General features: G+C 41.4%; 1 protein-coding gene across 2 annotated transcripts in view; it reads right to left on the reverse strand.

The window, feature by feature from the left end:
* Window positions 1-2,219: 2,219 nt before the first annotated feature.
* Window positions 2,220-16,502, reverse strand: part of THOC1 (THO complex subunit 1) — a 43,782-nt gene continuing 29,499 nt past the window's right edge. Inside the window, exons 12-21 of one of the 2 annotated variants that reach the window (XM_072949147.1) lie at window positions 10,677-10,777; window positions 9,192-9,258; window positions 8,943-8,993; window positions 8,788-8,858; window positions 8,280-8,375; window positions 7,649-7,714; window positions 5,681-5,764; window positions 3,905-4,052; window positions 3,175-3,199; window positions 2,220-2,616 (exon numbers count right to left, since the gene is read on the reverse strand). In XM_072949147.1, coding sequence (XP_072805248.1) covers window positions 2,321-2,616; window positions 3,175-3,199; window positions 3,905-4,052; window positions 5,681-5,764; window positions 7,649-7,714; window positions 8,280-8,375; window positions 8,788-8,858; window positions 8,943-8,993; window positions 9,192-9,258; window positions 10,677-10,777 — 1,005 coding nt within the window. In that variant the 3' untranslated portion in view covers window positions 2,220-2,320. Of the gene's footprint in view, window positions 2,617-3,123; window positions 3,200-3,904; window positions 4,053-5,680; window positions 5,765-7,648; window positions 7,715-8,279; window positions 8,376-8,787; window positions 8,859-8,942; window positions 8,994-9,191; window positions 9,259-10,676; window positions 10,778-16,502 lie in introns of both variants that reach the window. The other variant, XM_072949146.1, reaches the window with a different exon arrangement.

Here is a 16,502-nt window from a genome sequence, read left to right on the forward strand (position 1 = left end):
AACTTTGCAATGGTTTTGTAGTAATCAACCTTAAAAAAAAATGTCGAGAAGCTCTGGTTGCTTATTTTTAGAAAATGAGGGTATTTAATAATAAAAAAAAAAAAAAGAGGGACTAACAGCTTTTGACCTCAAGTCTTTTGTCTATTGAATGTTGGAGCTTGGCTGAAGGTCAGATATGTTTAATACTATACAGTGTCTGCAGGTGGTTAGTTTAACTGCTGTTAAGCATCATTTAAAAATGCTGTCTTTGCCTGCTAGCATTATGTTGTTTAAAAAGAGATACAGCGTTGTAAAAGTAATGGAGTTCTTTGGATGCTGAATGCAACCATGTCATCAGAACTGTTCCTTGGCTCAGCTGGGTGTTTCTGCTGCTCTTGTCAACTCCCAAATTCTTAATGTCTGTCTCAAAATTTAATATTAGTGATCTTTAACAGTGATGGTAGAAATACCAAGTGTATGAGATATTTCAATATATGGTACATTTCTTACATTTTAATATGGTCTAGTCAGTCCACTTTTGGGAGTCTTGAAAGGATGGACTATCAGCTCACTTATCTGGTTTTCATTGAGTTAGATATTTATAATAAAGTTTTGGGATTATCATGAAATCTCACCTTTGATTATGCAGTTTTAATGCTCTAAGGAGCACAGCACTGGTAACTATTAGATTCCTAGAGAATAATGGTCATTCTCCTCTCAAGTTTGAACAATGTGACATAATCTGAGAACACTAGGGGATAAAAAGCATTTCAGGGAAACTTATTTGTAAATATCTTCAGCTAAACTGTAATAACTGGCAATCAGTACTCCTTTTGCCTTGGGGAAGGGTGCAGATTAGGGAGGATGAGACTAAGAATTGTAGTGATCCTTTTATGTATTGGTATGATGCTTGTAAACTGGCGTAGTTTTTTATCCACTGTCTTACTTGGTCTGAACCATTTTGAGGACGTAAATTTAGCAATTAGAATTCAGATTTTCTAATTTGGAGGACGCTGTAGCTACTAGATCAGGTAGAGTTAGAACAAAGTATACAATAAACCTTGTATGGAAGTAGAACTTTAAATCTGTTAATTCCTTAATTGTGATTACAAAATACTTGACTTTGTTTTATTTGATCCAAAAAGGCATAATTCCAAAGATTTTTTGAAGTGTAAGGAATTGGACTTATCTTTAACAGTTTAAAACACTAGTATTAAGTCCAACTATACTAGTGTTTTAAACTGTTAAGGCTGGTTTAGAATTCAGCCTTGCATCTAAGATCTTGTGAAAGGGGAGAATAAGCAAGGAGATGTCGGTTCCTGAGCGTGACTAGCACCGAGGCCCTGCCGCGGCCGGAGCTGTGCTGGGTCACTGCTGGACTGGCTAGCGAAGTAAAGCCCGAGTGAGAACACGGACAGTGTACCAGGCACTTAGCAGCCCTCCTTCAGGATTCAAAACCACAGCGATCTAATCTTAGAGCCCTAAGGGGTGGCACTTCTGTGGGAGTGGGAAGGTAGGCGGTCCTGTCTGCAGCCTCTACTCTGTAGCGTGTTGCTGTTTACGGAGCGCTTTCTCGTACAGCTCATTCGAACTTCACACAGACCCTGAGGTATGTACATCCCTATTTTATTAACTTGAGAGGTTAAAATAAGTTTTGTAAGACCAAAAGAACTAGGTTTTAGACTTCACCCCATTTCTTTTAAAGTTGCAGGTTGGTAAATACTTTCTGCAGTGGGCAGGACAGTAAATGTTTTTTAAGCTTTGCAGCCATAAACCTTTGTTGTAACTACTTAACTTTGCTGTTGGAGCCTGGGTATGGCCAGTTTTAAAGAGCATGGCTTTGTGCCGTTCAAATTTTACTTATAAAAATAGGTGGCAAACGCACCACTCTTTGATCCCCTGTTTTAAAAGTGTAAACGAGACTAGAGCAGTCATACAGTTTCATAAAGGCTTGTGGGATTTTCAGGATAGCAAGTTTAAGTTTTCTAACTAACTACTCACGTGTGCAGGAACTGGTCTGGCAAAGTGTATTTTAGGAAACACCATGCCCCTAAATATCGCCTACTGACTTCATTACAAATACATTTAACTTACTTAACAAAAAATATGTGACCTTGAGGTCACTTTGTTTTGGCCATTTTCCCAGCCTACTCTCTCCTACCCTCAAACCCTGAGGTCAGTCATCAAGAGCCAGTACGCATTCTGCTGTTCTTGGGAGCACCAGCCAACTGTGCAACAACTATTATAAAAATGTTTATTGTTTACCAAAACCAGTGGACCTCTTATCAAATGCTGCTTGGTAACAAAATCTTATCACAGTTTTAATAATAAAAAAAATAAGCTAACTATTGGTCTCGTTGTCATTAGTTAGACTTTCTGCAAGGTCACTTAGCCCAGACTTGTTGAGCGCGTTGATCAGGTTCTCGGCCGTTGCGTGCGCCCCCTCCTGGTCCTGCCAGGCCACCAGCAGCTGCTTTGCCCTCATCTTCACGTCTTCACTGTCACACTCAATCTGTCTAATTTCTGAGTCTTTCATTTCTAAGTAGGGAGCCAGAATCTTCCATTGTTCACCCAGTTTGCTGGCAAATACCTCTATTTGATCCCCCGTTACAGGTTTGTCTCTCCGAACATCGGGACCTAGAAAACACAGGAAATGTGAATTATGAACAAGGTACGAGGGCATGTGCAATTCAGAGTGTTTAAGGGAACTGGGACGGTACAGGGCCACTGAGATATTAATCACCTCTAATAAGCTCTCTAAGTAAAACAGCTGCTTTTTATATTTTCTGTGGGTTGAATTACCATTCTTATAATCATCATCATTAGGGAATCAACCAAAGCGAAAGCTGTTATAATTATGAAGGCTTCTCCTGACCAGCTGCCCCTGATCTAAACCCAAGAATAACAGAGGTATGAGTTGCCTTCAAATGTAAGTACCTTCCTTCCCAACACTTCCAAATTTTATTGTATAAAATGTAGTATTTTTAATGTTGTTATCAAGTAATGTGTTAGAATCCTCACTATCACAGAGCTGAGATAAATAGTAGAAGTTGAGAAGTAGATCAAATCAAATAACGTACCTCTCAACAAAGAACCCCAATCTTTTCCAATTTTGTAAAATAGCCAAGAAAATTCAATTCTTACTTTCATTTTCTTTCAGTAAAGCATCATTATCTTCCTCATCTTCATCCTCACCTGTTTTTATTTCTTCAGAAGGAGGCTAAAATGAGTAAGAATGAGTAAGAATGTTTTAAAAGAATGCCAACTTCTAAAATAAAAAGACTGGGGAAACTTCTTATTTAGATACCAAGTACAGGGCCCAGAACCGTACCCCTCGGAGTGTTAGGTGTCAGTGTCAGGTAAGGATCACAATGGGACGGTGTGAACCTGGAGAAGGAGGGACGGGAAGACCAGAAGGTTGTAAAGACTGTCCCTGCCCTGACCTGGGAAGAAGGGAGCCAGCAAAATGTATGGTAAGATGACTCAAACACCTAGCACACAGTAACAGTGATCTGGGCAGACTGAGGGAGGAACTGTGTCCTTAAAAAGTTTGATAATTTTACTAGGTTTTGTGCACACAGTATAGTTATTACCATATCGTACTGAAAAAGACGACAGAGTAGACAGACAGACCAGATTGCCTACTGCTACCCCATAGGCCCCGTCGTTTGATAAACTATAATGCACTTGCAAATAGAAGCAAGTCTAAAGTGTTGTGGACTTAATTTTTTCACAGCATGTCAAGTTTATTTTATCAGTTTACGTACTTCCTATAAATGTATGCTCAAATGCTTTTTTTCCCTTGTTCTAAAACAAGAGGGTTTGTGGATCTTTTTTTTTCTCACATGAAATGCTAAATTCAACTCTTACGCAAACAGCTATAACACTTTTAAAGAAGGTAAAAGCCAACTACATGATCACTTACTGGTAATTCCTTGGCTAGCTTTATTACCATGTTTTCGAGATACTCTGGCAAACTTTTAAACTGCTGGTTGGTTGGCTGGAAGAAGTGAGGGCTTCTCCGAGCTAACAGTCGCAGGGCCCTCCAACCATAGTTTGAATTGTTCACAGCCCTATAAAAAAAAGTCAGTCTTAAATTTATAGTTTTTATATCTATATTCCCATCTAGTCAATATAATTCACCACGTGAAATTCTACACTCGCAGGTCGGCAGCAGTCATTCATCCTAAAGCCGTTCTCAGTATGCAGTTCACTTACAAATAGAAATCTACAGAATCCAAAGAGGCAGGCTCAGATGCAGCAAACACGTTTTAAAAGTTACATACATGTCATTTAATTTTAAGAGGTCAATTTTAGTATGCGTCTAGGATAGGCTGGCCGCTGTGTGTGCAGGACAGACATCATCTCCCTAGTCATTTAGAGAGAGTGAGTCACAGGTTCACCATGTTCAGTGAGCCGACATCCATACTGGCAATGTCACCTGAAAGGTGAGAGTTTCAGACTATTTTATAAATCCATGTTGATTTACTCAATATCTGCTTTTTAAAAAAATTACATAACATCTGAATTTGCTCAACATCAACCTGTTAAAATATCTCCACAACTAAAAGGGAGACATCCAGCAGCCAGTGCAGTATGCAGTGATGCCAAGAACAACCCACGAGCTGCTCCCTAATGAGGTTAACAGGTGGTGCACAGTAAGGTGAGAAAGAAGAACCTCAGAGAAATTCTAAAGATAACATTCTGCAATCAGGCGAGCTACAGGGAATCCAGAGTACAAATCTGTTCCACTTATGAGTTTTTACAAGTTGTTTGGAATCCCCCCTGCCCCACGTTCTTAGAGTAGTAACCTCCTTTATTAGTCATCTATTATAAATGCGCCATGTTACCACTGAGATGTGCTGGCGTCTTCCTAGGGAAAAACCAGCCCTCGACTGTGCAGGGTTCAAAGTGAACCATCTTATTCAGTCCTCAGAATAACTCCATGAAATGGGTACTATTACCATTTAACAGAAGACGAAATAAGCAGAGAGGGGTTAAATCACCCTTAGAACCCTAGCTAGCAAGTGGAAGAGTCCCAGGACGAACCAAGGGCAGCTGACAACAGGGCCCTTGCCCAATGCGGACACCTGTTCAGAACCACAGGGCTGTGTGGTGTCACTTGGATTCAAAGGAAGAAGCTAAGACTGACACCTGAAGTTATTTCGAGATTTTGAGAGTTTGGGAGATGGGGAGCCAGCAATGGAGACTGACAGTGAAGCAAAAGGAAAACCAACAGGAGGGTATAGCTTGATGGTGTCATGGGAAGAAAACGTCATCTAAGGAGGGAGAGACTGGGATTGCTGTTGAGAGGTCAAAAGAGAAGTGAATTAATAAAAGCTATTTCAGTGGAGTGACTGGGAGACAGCCCAGCAGCAGTGGGCTGGCCAGAGGCCAGGAGGTGAGGAAGTGAAGGCAGTAATTGCCAATAGCTGTCGGGAGACACTATGCTCTGGAGAGGAACAGAGAAAAGAGATGACAGGAGGGCTCAAGGGAGATCTTCCTACTTTTTTGAAACAAACGTGATGCTAAGTCATGCCTGTCAGTCCATGAGAAGGGTCTCTGAAATCAGGATGTGCAGTTAGGTGAATTTACGTGCCAACTTCATGTTAAGAGGAAAAGTACTGTTCTTTTATCAGCTGCCTTGTTCTAGTGTATAAGAAAAAATGGAGAAAATTAGCTCATGAGACTCATCACTTACTTGTATTCATTTTCAACCATGTTTTCAGGGTCTGCCTGTTCAATGGCTTCTTCAAAGAATTCCTCTAACGTTGGCATGTATTCCCTGGGCGTTAAAAAAAAACAAACTAGTGAGGATCATGTGTGTATGTCATACTCATACAGTGCGGGCAGTAAGATTCTAGCGTTAACATGTTGAGTTACAGTTAGATTACTTAGGAACTCAGATTTTTAAGGAGGAGACTCTAAACTTCTCAGAGGAGACAATAAAGAGGGGAGGTGGCACCACACCATCCCACAGACTGCAGTCCCTGCAGCGTGAGACGCGCCGCGTCACACACGGGCACGTGTGGCCACGCTGCTGATCATGGGGCAGCCAGGGGTTTCAGAGCATTTGCATCTTATTTCTGGGTTCAGTTTCTTTCAGCTTTTTTTAGTAAGGGCTGCAGCTGACAGATTCTCAGTTTTAGTCTGAAAGTAACTATTTCTCAATCGCTCCTGCCTGACCCCTTGTTTAACTTGTTACAGAATTCCGAGTTGATACTTTCAACACTTGGAAGCTGTCATTCTGCTGTCTCCTGCTTTCTTTCGTTCTTGAAGCCTGCTGTCTGGCTAATTTTGCTCTTTGACAGTGGTCTAGTTTTTCTGTCTGGTGACTTTACTACAGTTGTAGAAACATGGATTTATTTTGTTTATCCCACTTAAGACCTGTACTTCTTCAACTTAGTTTATGCCTGTTCTGAAAAGTTCTTGGTCTTCACCTCCTTGACACTGCCATTCGCTCTTATTTGCTTCTTAGATTCTGGACCTCCTCTTACTTTTACTCTTTCCTGTTTTCTAACTCTTGATCCTTCTGTTTTCTGGGTGATTTCTTAATCATTAATTCTTATTTCATCTGTGTCTAGTCTTTTATTTAACCTGTTAAATTTTATAATTTCAGTGATTATATTTTCTTCTAATATTTATCACATTTAAAAAATTTAAAATTTAAAATTTTTAATATAATTTTAAAGGTTACTTTCCATTTACATATTACTTAATATTGGCTATATTCCTTGTGTTGTACAAAATGACTATTTTCCGATCACTAGAAGAATTACTTGTTTTTTCAAATTTGCCTGGTCCTTTTTTGAGAGTGTCATGTTCCTTTATTTTCAGTTCCTTCTTTCATGTTTTTAATTATCTTTAGTATACTTACGTGGAGCCTTTATCTGAGGGTTTTATTTTCTGCAGTGGCTACCTGACTCTGGTTGCTCGTTCTATCTGCTGATTCCCAGTTATGGTGGCTTGTTTTCTTGAATGCTTTATGAAGTGTGAATGGTTCACGTATCTTCAGACTTTTACATGTAGAATCCATGTGTGGCTTAGGTTGAAGGTGTGACCCTGGTTATTTCTATCATCACCGTGGGACTTTGCAGTTCACCCTCTTAGCTTGGGGGTGTTCCTTTACCCTGCTGGTTGTACAAGTTTAGACTCTGAGACTGCCTGACAGCAGACCTGTGGTTCGTTTCTCAGGGAATCCTTTTTCCTTTCCGCCCTCAGCTCAGGTAGGAACGGACGGGCGCCCGTTTCCGGTGCCCGTGAGCAAGGCCCTCTGCTCCCACCCACCCTTCCTGTACAGGCAGTGCAGCGTGTCAGCTTTACTCAGGGGAAACTCAATTACAGACTAAGGCCTGCCTTTCTGTCCTTTTGTGGCTCTTAAAACCCAAGCTCCCCGGTTCCCCAAAGTGGGGGTCACCTGCACTGCTCCCCAGCTAGAAGCAACCACATTAGCTCACACTTGGTTTTTAGTTCCCTCCTCTTTTGTGAATCCTGGTTTCTTGTGATTTCTACAATTATCAGCACTTCTTGGTGTTTTATGGAAAGCCTTATTCTCAACCACAATATACTTTAAAATTTCTTTTGAGCCCTGCTTAGAGCTGACAAAAAAATTCCACTCTAGATAACATTTGAGAAAAGCAGTACTTCATATGAAACATTTTAAACTTGCCTTGTCTCTGATTTACAGGCTTCCATATTATCAGGACAGAGATTCCAGAGCCTTGTTAACTCCTCACTACAAAACAGACACATAAATAAATACTTTTTTGTGGAAATCATTCTCTTATACTGTAACACACTATAAAACTCATCACCACCCCAAAATTCACTATTTAAGTATTTTTAATTTCTTCATTTTTTGGTATTTAGCAAATTTTCTATGTGAGCAAATATTTAATGAAAATTGATAACCAGTACTTTTTTCTGGACATATTCAAGCGCAGCAGAAAGCAATGAACAGTTAACTGGAAGGTAAAAGACACGCAAGGATTAGAGCACCATGCAACACCTCGAAGCGCACTGGCTCACTGTGACAGCAACAGCCCTGCCTGTGACACGGAAGAAACGGCAGAGCCGAGGGCCACGATGTCGGAAGCCAGAGACAAAACAGAAGTCTGTCTAGTTGCAGGAACCCACAGAAGGGCCCTGCGGGCTGACAGGCTGTGGTCTGCTTTAGTCACCTACGCGCATACCAAAAAAAAAACTGGAAAAACACAGAACGTGGAGAATTCTTATTGTAATACATTCAAGATATAAAAGCAACTACAAAAACATGCCACATACAGGGACGGCAAACCTACTTTCCCATCAGAATTTTCTTGCTGGGCCCTTTCCCCAGAAAGTCCTCTGGCGCTGCTCTCTTCCGTACCACTCTTGCTGGCTTGGTGTCCGATGTTCTGTGGTGAACAAAATATACTGAATTTCAAATGGATAGTAGAGACAGAAGAGTGTTCAATGTCAAAGAAAATTTAGTTACTGTTTTCTTCTTGCAAAAGATGAACGCTTCATACTAATACACTGGTCAGAGAGAAGACAAGTTTGCCACACCAGGGGGCAAATTACCAAGTGTGGGTACACAGCATTTTTCTCCCAATAGTTAATAATCAGTATGTCCTGGGAAGTTAGTAATAAGAAATCTGAGGTAAAAAATTCAAATAGAAGTAAATCAAAGTGGTTGTATTTTTACAGAGTTCAGTTTACATTTTCACATGAAATACATTTATGCATATCTGTAATGTAAAATAATCATATCAAACTACCTTTTGAAATGAACTTCTCATTGCTTGAGATGAATGAATATATATTTACCTTTCTTTCACAAAACTCGGGCAGCCTTCATTTTTCCATGAGTTCCAGTTTTCTTCAGTGTTTAATATATGCTGGGAAAAACAAGTTACATTTGCATAATGAAGCTTTTGAAACTCTACTTGGTGCTAAGAAGACTGTAAATAGAAAACACGTACCTCTACCATCTTTGAAAATCTTTCTCCATCGGGGGGGTTTTCAGATAGTAGCTGTGATTAGAAAGAATATACTAAGCTTTCAACAACTTTCTGCATCATAGGAGTGGTTTGCAGGCAGAGAACCAAGAAGTGTTTGTGGTCTTGTACCTGAGCTTAACTTTATCCTTATTTTCCTATTTGGGGCTGAAACAAAGAAAATTCTAAATTTCCATTTTGTTCAATCATAGGTTTGTTGCGTGATGAACTTACTTGATAAACTGATTTTGTAGTATCTTCAATCCAGAGTGATTGCTCATCAGTTAAAACATAGTTTGAACTAGGAAACAAAGCAATAAAAGCATGTTTGAGTTACAACAACGTACATTCAATTTTCTATACTGCCTGAAGAAACACAAAGCATGTAACAGATAAATGAACTGTACTGTAAACAGTGTCAACAGTTACCATGAACAATCACAATGAGGTTACAAGACAAAGTTCCTGCACTTCATCCTCCAGATAAGATGGTTAAGAGTGAAGACATGAAGGTGTATAAAGGGGAATAAAACATCCACTGAATCAATCTGATTAACTATGACAGAGCAATGAATGTTTCCTAAAACAGGATGTTCAATGTGGGACAAAAACTTCGGAGAAAATGTTAACATAGTCTTCTCCCGGATGTGCATTTTAATCAGTTATGCTACGATCCTTTAAAACGCAATAAAAATACAAGGAATAAGAACCCCAAGCCCTAGAGAAGGCTAAAGGCAAACTCAAGCTGTCAATAGCTGCCATTAAGTCAGCTCTTACTGGATACTAGGTGCTTTATAGCCACCCAGTGACTGCTGACAGACTGCCATGTGCAGGCTCTAAGAACTTTACATACATTACTCATTTAATTCTCAAAACAAGGACATGTGCACATATTGGACTACAGAGGCTCAAAGCCTAAAGCCTGAATTCAAACCTAGGTCTGCCTTCAGAGTCCTTGATCTTTCTACTCTGCTATTCGAAACCTCCACGGCAGCTAGAAGGACAACACAACACATGGCAGGCACTCAAAAAATGTTATCTTCAAGTCACACGTCTGGAAGCTGAACTGCAGCTAGTGAGTGATGAAAGTGGGATTCAAAACCCGCAGGGAGAAAGCCGGGTTCCGCACACAGTCAACAGCACGGCTCCGCGCACCTGCAGCCCCATCCAGTGCCCGCGAGCTCCGCTCAGTTACGGACAGAAGAGAGGGGCCGGCCTGCGCTGCAGGCGGAGGTGTGCAGCCTGCCAGTTGGGGTCCTGCCTAGGTTTTCTGCAACCCCAAAGATACTGGAACGCCTCCATGCTTCAAAGGTTTTTTTCCCCCCAGTTCTAATGTCCCAGACAGTCCCACGCCTGGTAAGAGAAGTATTATTGGCTTATTTTGCAAGTCAGGTTTGGAGAAGATGTGAGTGAGGTGAGGAGTGATGGAAGCTGGGAGCAGAGACCTCCGCCCACCAATACGCCGAGAACTCCCAGGACGTCCGGCGCTCAGCAGGAAAGCCACCAACAGCAGGTCTAGTCAATGCCCTTCCTCTACACAAATACTTGAACGTCTAGTATCTCTAGCAAAAGCCCCGGTTATCTAATACTGCTGCAGACGAACTGTGTCAGGGATGTGACCCTGATGCACAAAATGAGCCTGATACATGGGAAAAATACAATAGCAAGTCGTTCTCTTCGCTGCTGTTTATAAACCAGTTACTACCCATACTAACTTACCTTTTGAATTTGACCTGCCCCTTGAGATACTGGAATAAAATGAGATACTGCAACAGGATATGCCGACGGAAATTACTGTCGCTCAGTTGTAAATCCATCAACTATTCAAAAAACAAGCACACACACAAAACAACACGTTAAATTCAAGTTCCACCTAAAGGTGCAGGTTATGCTAGTACAGAAATGGAAGGTTTCGATTCAAAAAAACATTTGCTGAGGACTCACTGCATTGTGAGGCATTACTGCACGAGCCCCAGGACAGAGTAGCCAAGACTTCATTTAGATTTCTTAAACTTTTTATGCCATAAAATATTTACGCTGAGAGATAGTAATGTTATATCTGTGGTCTTGAAGTCAGGACAGAAGAAGAAATATAAAAAAGTAAAAGTAAGGCTGCCACTTTCTCAGATAAAAAGAAATAATGGCTAAAGGAGAGGTCCCTATGGATAAACCACACACCACCGAGGGGCGCTGCTCACTTCTGTGGTCCCAGAAGTGCCTGCAGCAGCCAGAGCTCAGTAAGAAGCACATGAGAAGGGAGCAGAGGTGAAAGATCATCTGTGAATGAAATGGATTTTTATATTTTAGGGAAAACTGTATCACACTTGTATCATCACAGAATCTCAATTAGAAAGGACTTGGAGTGCATTAATCAGGAAGCTTTTCAGCAGCCCTGCCACCTGCTGGTCTTCCTGTATGAATGACTTCACAGATGAAGGCATCACTGATCCTGTCCCTAGAGCGCAAGGGAGAGCTGCCAGCTGGTCCTGCCCTCTAGGCCTGAAGCAACAAGGGAAGTGCCTCTTCTATACACATAACCAGTGAGACACCTGACAGCATCAGGGATCGGTGTCCAACTCCTGTCCCCAGTTCCTGTGACTCATCATGTGCTATGCTTCCATCTGCTGATGCTGGGCTGCACCCCACAGGCCTACAAGCCCTGTACCTGCCCAGCCTCGAGATGGAGAAACAGCGGTTTAATGGATGGGGAATCTTACATGTTTGAAGCAAGGTCCTGGAGTGACAGCCCACCGTGTGTGGCAGAGGCGGGCAGGACAGGGCAGCAGTCTTTGCTGAGCAGGGGGGAGATCACCAGTTATAGGGGAAATTGATGTCAGGTTGACTCATTGGTTACAGGGAAACTAGCAGAGGGGCACGCCCCGCCCCTCACTGCCCCCTGCGATAAGCTCTCGAGGTGGAGATGTTCTGATCTAAAGATTAGAACAGTCACTAGCTGGGGCCTGAGGCAGGTACAGAGGAAGGTCAGTCACCTGAGTAGGTGTAGGTGGAGCAGGAGGTAGAGAGAGCACGAGGACAGCCATCTTGGGGTCCTGACCCTACAGTGGCCCAACACTCACTGGCCAGGTACTCACCAGCCACTTCTTCCATACTGGCTCTTGCTCAAGCAAACCCCATTTTTTTTTAATGATATTGGCCTTCCACTTGGGTTTCCCTCACCTTTAGGGGCTTGACTTAGGGATCTGATTCTGTTGCTGTATTAACTGTCCCAAACTGGCAAGCTGCATGGCACGCTCCCAGGCTCCCTTCCCTCCACTCCCCCACACCCGGGCCCTCAGTTCCTTGACCTCAACTCCACTGATGGTCACAGCCCCTCTACTTTGGTCCCCCACTACCACGGCCACAGCTGGACCTGGCGGTCACTCACATCTGCCCGGCCCTGAGGTCTCTGACTCACAATCCTCTCACTGCAACCTCCTCCTCTTCCAGGTCTCACACTCCAATGTCCCAGTGGATTTAGTATCTAGACCTTACTGAGACCTTAACTTCCTTGAATCCTCGGCCTGTCTCTAAGTCTCATCCTGTTTTTACTATAATTCTGTTTTAGTCTAGATAAGGAATCGGACAGAAACATTTCCTCAGAGGGCCAGGAAAGAAAAGAGGCATATTATCTGTATTATTTAGGTACTTATGTAAGCATTTAAAGTGTAAAAAAACCAACACAAAACAGGCAGTGGGCCAGGGCCTGTGGGCAGTAGTCAGCCGGCCCCTGTTCTAGATTTCTTGGTCTAGCTCTTCAACCATTTTCTTGCCAACTTCCTTAACACACTTATCCCGCACTTCTGTCACATCTATCGGGCAGAACAGCCACCCGGATCAAGCCAACTGTTCCCTTCTCTGTACTAACACCGAGGCATCCACCCTAGGCTGCAGGGGGAGTGCCTGAGAGAGAACACAAGGCACGCGGCCGGCCGTGCAGCGGCCACCGCTGCTGTCGCTCTCTCTGCCTGAGAACTCGCGTCTCTAACCAGCAATCCCTGCTCTCATTCTCCACAGCAACTGCTTCAAGCCCCTTGCGCTTACCAAAGCATCACGCTCCCGACCAAGATCCCCCTCCTCATCCCAGATCTGGACACTCGAGAAGCCACTACTGATTTCTACTTGAGTGTCCAGCTGACGCGCCTGATCAGATTTCGTGTTCAAAACAAAACACCAATTTTCCCAACGAAGTCTGCTTTTTCCCCATTGCTGGCTAATGCACCGAGAGGCTCCACCATCCACCAATTTGCCTAAACTACTCTGGGAAGCCTTCCTGGAAAAAGCAATCTCTACGCACCACAGGAGCACACCTCAAGCTAGAGCGCATGCGAGGAGGAGGACACGGGAGGCACAGAGACTGAGGCGAGGAAGACCCCACGGACTTCAGTCTGGAGAGAAGACGGGGCCTCCTGGCTTGAAGAAATGGCTGCTGTTCATGACTTTTCATCTACCTTGAGCTTACTCAGAGCCCCTTTACCACATTTATTGTTTTATGTTGGAATATATATATATATTATATATATATATATGGGTTTTTTTGATAGAAACAATGGATTGAAAACAGGAGTCACCGGATACTAAATCAGAGGCGGGAAGGGACTAGTGCGATCACTGAAGCTCACTGTTTCTTCACATTTTCCTTAAGGAAACAATGGCCTGAGAAGTTAAAAATGACCCTTCAGGGTTACACAGCTAGTTAACAGGAGGTGAGACTAAAGCTGAAAGACTCAATCGTGTTCCTTCTTCCATTATATGTGCTAGTTCTACTTTTCTTCGGTTATTTTTTTAAGTGACACCATTTGCGTCATGCAGTGGGTCAAGTATTTCTTTGCTGTCTTTGTTTTTGAACAAAGGGCCTTTTACCATCCTTAGCTTTTACTGCACCTTTTGCCCAGGCCTCAGCCTTCCTGCTTATTCTAAGCCTAGAAAAGCTCAGGTTACCCCTCCTAGTTACCCTACGTGCCCTTCTGTCGATGAATCATACATATAAACAACAGTCCTTTCTACTCATCTGAAACTTTTCATAATAAACGAAATTAAAAAACAAAACAGTATTCCTGGTAAAATTAAACTGAAGTATGAAATCTTCCATTTCTGTTACTCCAACACAAAATACTTTTAAGAATCTGTGGTAGGAAACAAAATATTAAGAGCATTCTCATTAATTAAACTCTTACTCATTTGTCATTATTAACACATCGGAGAAAAGTATGAAGTATTTTTTAAAGTTCAAAAGGGAACAGTTAGGCAATAAAACATTCACAGCCCACAATCCAGTCACTTGTCAAGTCCTGCCATCTCCACTTGCTCCCCATTTGCTGAAGCTGAATACTGAAACTGCTGAAGCCCCTCTACGACTTCACTCCACAACGGTAGTAAGCGCCAGCATGGGTCTGGTGCTGATGACTCTAATGCACGTCTGATGCTACTATACATACGGAGGCCTCTATAAATAATACATCAAGGTATTCTGCATGTTCTCAAACTATATGATACACACTATTCTGCAATAAGCCATTTTTCATTCATCATCATCATTCTTCTTCTTGAAATTTACACACATGCAGCTCTAGACCAGGGGTTGGCAAATTTCTGTTAAGGGTCAGTCAGTAAATTATTTTCGGCTCTGTGGTCAGACAGTCTTCGTCCTGACCACTTACCTCTGCTGCTGCCGGGCAAAAGCAGCTGCAGACGACACTGAAGGAACGAGCGTGGCTGTGCACCAACAGACTTTTTCAAAAACAGGCCGTAAGCGATGTGCCGACCCCTGCTCTAGGTTACCTGTTTTCGGTGCTGTACAGAGCTCGATGTTATAAATATACCATAATTTACCACCACTGATCTCCTGCTTATGAACATTTAGGTTGTGTCCAAATTTTTGCTTACAAACACCTAAGGTTGAAAATTTTCATTTATAATAGAATCATCTATTGAAGTGCTGATAATATGTGCCCCCCAAAATCTGGGCCTAGTGTCATCTGAAAAGTGTCATTTTGATTACTATTTAATAGTTTATTCAGGTTTTCAAATTTTTGTGACTCCATTTTGGTAATTAAACTTTTCTACAGAATTACTATTTCATTAGACTTAAACATTTATTAGTGCAGAATATATTCTCTTACGCATTTTACTATCTCCGTATTTTCAATTACTGCCATTTTTATTGCTAACCTTGTTTACTGGTACCTTTTCACTTTTTCTTTTCTCAGACTTAGTCTGTAAGTTTTACAAAAGCTTTTTATGAAATTTTTCTTCTCAAAGCTTTTGGTTTTGCTGATATGTTCTACAGTTTCTTTGTTCTAGTTCATTAATTTGTGCTATTATTATTATTTACTTCTCTCTTGAGGTTTATTCTGTATCTTTTCTAGCTTCTTGAATTCTCAATTCGTGTCACTCTTAAATTTTTCATTATTGCATTTAAAGTGGTAATTTTCTCTTTACCTCTCACCTTATTTGTAACCCATACACCTGACATAAAATACTTAACAATTTGCTATTTAACAAACCTTTGTAACAAACTTAGAATTTCCACTGTGATTTCCTCTTTAATTCCTGGAGAATGGTTTTTATGTTTCCATATATTTACCTCTTTTTAAACTATCCCTTTTATAATTCTAATTTAATTGCACTGTAGCCAGAGAATGTTCTGCATGATGGGGCATCTTTCAAATCTGCTGATCCTTTATGACCTAGTACACAGTCGAATTTTATGAATGTACCACATGTACTCAAGAAGAACAAATTAGCTCTATTTGTTGTGTTCAAGTTTCCAAATATACTACATCAACATTATTTTTATTGTGCAAATCTTATCACCTACTTATTAATTTTGGTCTGCTTGATCCATCAGTAACTCAAGCTTATAATTTTTAATTGTTCAAATCTTCCATATACTTACTAATCTTCAGTCTGCTTGACGCATCAGTTTTTGATGAAGGTACTTTAAAATATCCCACTATAATTGTGGATCTGCCAGCTTCTGATAAATGTACAAGTTTCTGCTTAATATATTTTAAGAATAAACTGTTAAGTGCATGTAAGGTCATGGTATCTTCATGATTATCTTCTGGGTGGCTTCTGTTTTTTGCCTGAAATTATATTTGGTATTTATGTAGCTTTCTTCTTGTTGGTATTCACCCGGAATGTCTCTTTCCATCCTAATACTTCAACCTCCTTGATTCTCCATGGTTGCAAATTATGTGCTCCATATTCCATTGGTTAGATTTCTCATGTTCTTTCTTTCCCACATAAATTTTAAGCTTATGAGGTCTACTTTTTCTTCCTTCTTAATGCAAACTGATACAAAGTTTAGTTACGCACTGCAAGGACACTGGGAAGGGAAAGGGTCTAAGATGCAAAGCTCTTTAAAAGGAAGCTGCTGCTCCCTGGGAGAGAGAGACACCAATAACAACCTGGTGCACAGGAAGCCAAGAGCATCCATGCAAATGTGAATCTGTTTTACTCCTGAGCCTTTCTACTTGCCTCATCTGACCTGGTTTACAATGTTTCCTTGGAATAATAGTGCTTCTATAAAATCTCCAGTTTCCC

Source organism: Vicugna pacos, chromosome 24 (assembly GCF_048564905.1).
Source record: "Vicugna pacos chromosome 24, VicPac4, whole genome shotgun sequence".
NCBI lineage: Eukaryota > Metazoa > Chordata > Mammalia > Artiodactyla > Camelidae > Vicugna > Vicugna pacos.